The sequence below is a fragment of the Cryptomeria japonica genome, chromosome 5, assembly GCF_030272615.1.
Source record: "Cryptomeria japonica chromosome 5, Sugi_1.0, whole genome shotgun sequence".
Classification (NCBI taxonomy): domain Eukaryota; kingdom Viridiplantae; phylum Streptophyta; class Pinopsida; order Cupressales; family Cupressaceae; genus Cryptomeria; species Cryptomeria japonica.
In genome coordinates, this window is record NC_081409.1 from 864,647,031 (window position 1) to 864,649,237 (window position 2,207).

The 2,207-nt window shown below is 36.6% G+C and overlaps 1 protein-coding gene across 1 annotated transcript; it reads right to left on the reverse strand.

Moving 5' to 3' along the window:
- Positions 1 to 273: 273 nt before the first annotated feature.
- LOC131876246 (uncharacterized) lies at positions 274 to 960 on the reverse strand. The gene has a single exon (XM_059221140.1). The coding sequence runs from the start codon at positions 958 to 960 to the stop codon at positions 274 to 276; it is 687 nt and encodes a 228-aa protein (XP_059077123.1).
- Between the last annotated feature and the right edge of the window lie 1,247 nt (positions 961 to 2,207).

Below are 2,207 nucleotides of genomic sequence, written 5' to 3' on the forward strand. Positions count from 1 at the left end.
TGCTAGCCATGATGATCGTTCATGTTTGAAGTATTTATTGAAAGGAGAAAAGACACTAATGTCTATGAGATGTGTGAGTGGCCAATGCTAGTACATCAATGTATATCATTCTGGCCTCTTGGATTATTGCAAGTGCAACATGACTACCAATATGATGACCATCGAAGATGAGCAAGTTCATGTTCGTGGTCAAGACACCCCTTGGCACAGACCATCAAAACTGATGAACCCAAATAAGGAAGAGCTCCTTTGTCATCCAAGCATGTGGCTAAGCTACCATGCAAGCATCAAGTCACACTTAGATATATAATTTTGTAACTGTGGCTTCCCCTTAAACAAGTAGAATCCTGGTATGCTTTTTCCAAGAGAATTAACACAACATAGAATGGTGTTCCATTCTAATTTCTTGGGAATGATGTAGGATACACTCATACTTCCTCTTCTATCCAAAACCCCCATGGCCCCATTTTTGCCTGCTTGGATGCCTGTTTCATCATAATTCCATAAATGAGCAGAACCATATGGATTTGTAGAATACGCTTTCAAGAGTATCTCATAGAAAGAAAAGACAATAGCAAGTCTAAGGTTAAGTGCCTCGTCTTTGTGAAGACCTTCAGTAGTATGCAAAGTGAGTTTTGGATGTCTGCACTTAAAACCTAACCACCAAGACTTACCGAGAAGCCCATTCGTGAAAGGGTTGGGTCTACTTTGGCCAATTTGAGTGACCTCTACCTTCAAATTGGCAATTTGTAGTCCATGTCCAACTGATGCCATCTCCTTGCACCATTCAACTATCAGGTCCTCTTCATAACACATGAGGATTGTTGGAGGACCTTTCTTGGAGGTGGTTATGAGACCACCCAACCATTTGGAGAGTGTGGTTGTTGGGATGCCCCATTTTCTAGATGCTGCCCTGATAGGCATGTCGTTGTCCTTGAGATATTTCAATTCCCCTTTCATGTCTTCTGTAGATCATTGCTTCTATGGAAATGTAACTATAGGAGGTTTTCGAGGTGGAATATCCTCTCCATGAGATGGAGTAGCCTCCTCGGTTGGTGCTAGAGGCTACAGGGTAGTCACAATTGGGTTAACATCTTCAGTGGATGGGGGGGATGGGGGAAACCAAACTCCTCTTTTATGGCTTGGCCATCTTGTTGATGTTCTTTTCTTTATAGATAGCTTCATCCTCTAATCTCCTCTCTTCATCTACACATAGGTCATAGAATCAAGAAGTGGATGAAGGAGGTGAACAAACTATGAGGATATAAAACAAGAAAGGATTGGAAAGGCAAATAAACCATGAGGATGTGAAGCATTAAGCGATGTAAATACTATAAAGGAAACAATAGAAGGAAAATCAAAATATTAGAAAAAATGTGTTTAACCATGATAATAGTAAGGGAAGCTAGAGAGCATAAAATGTAAAATCACATACATATGATTCAGTATAAATAAAATAGTTTAAGGTAAGGTGTAGTGAAAATATAGCCAAGGAATGTGTAAATTGGTAGATGAAACAATGGTACATGAAAGGAATGTGTATGAGACAACATCAAAACTTGAAAACATACAGGGTTTTAGAAAATGATTAAAAGGGTTTGTAAAAGTTGGAAACAGTAAGGGTTTCTATAAATCACATACATAGGATTAGTAGAAATAAGAATGAAAAATAGTAATGTCCAAACTTGAAAACAAAAAATGTAAAATCACATACATAGAATTCAATAGAAATGAAGCAGTGAAGGTTAGATGAAATAAATAAAATAGGGTAGTATTAAGATAATGAATGCCTTAAACTGGACCGCTGAAGGGAACAAAATGAATACGTAAGTATTGGGTGAAGGGATGTAAATAAAACATAAGAATGTAAAACAGTAAGTGTAAGCATAAACTGAACAGGAAAATAAATTGAAGGAAACAATGAAAAATGAAATGAACGTGTAGGAAAGCACATCTATAGCTTGAAAACAAATAGGGTTTACATAAATGAATATAAGGTTTGAAAGCAGTAAGGGTTTGTAAACAATATTGAGGGTTTGTAAAACTAAAAGCAAATGAAGAGGAAGGAAACAATAGAATGTGAAATGAACATAAAAACATGAAATATTGTAAAGGAGAAAGTAATGGATGAAGGGAACTAAATGGAACAAAAGGAAATGAAGAAAAAACTCAACGATGATGATGCAAAACAATAATAGCAGCTTTAA

Coding starts and splice junctions, on each gene's coding strand:
- LOC131876246 (XM_059221140.1), bottom strand. CDS start 960: ATGAAAGGGGAATTGAAATATCTCAAGGACAACGACATGCCTATCAGG.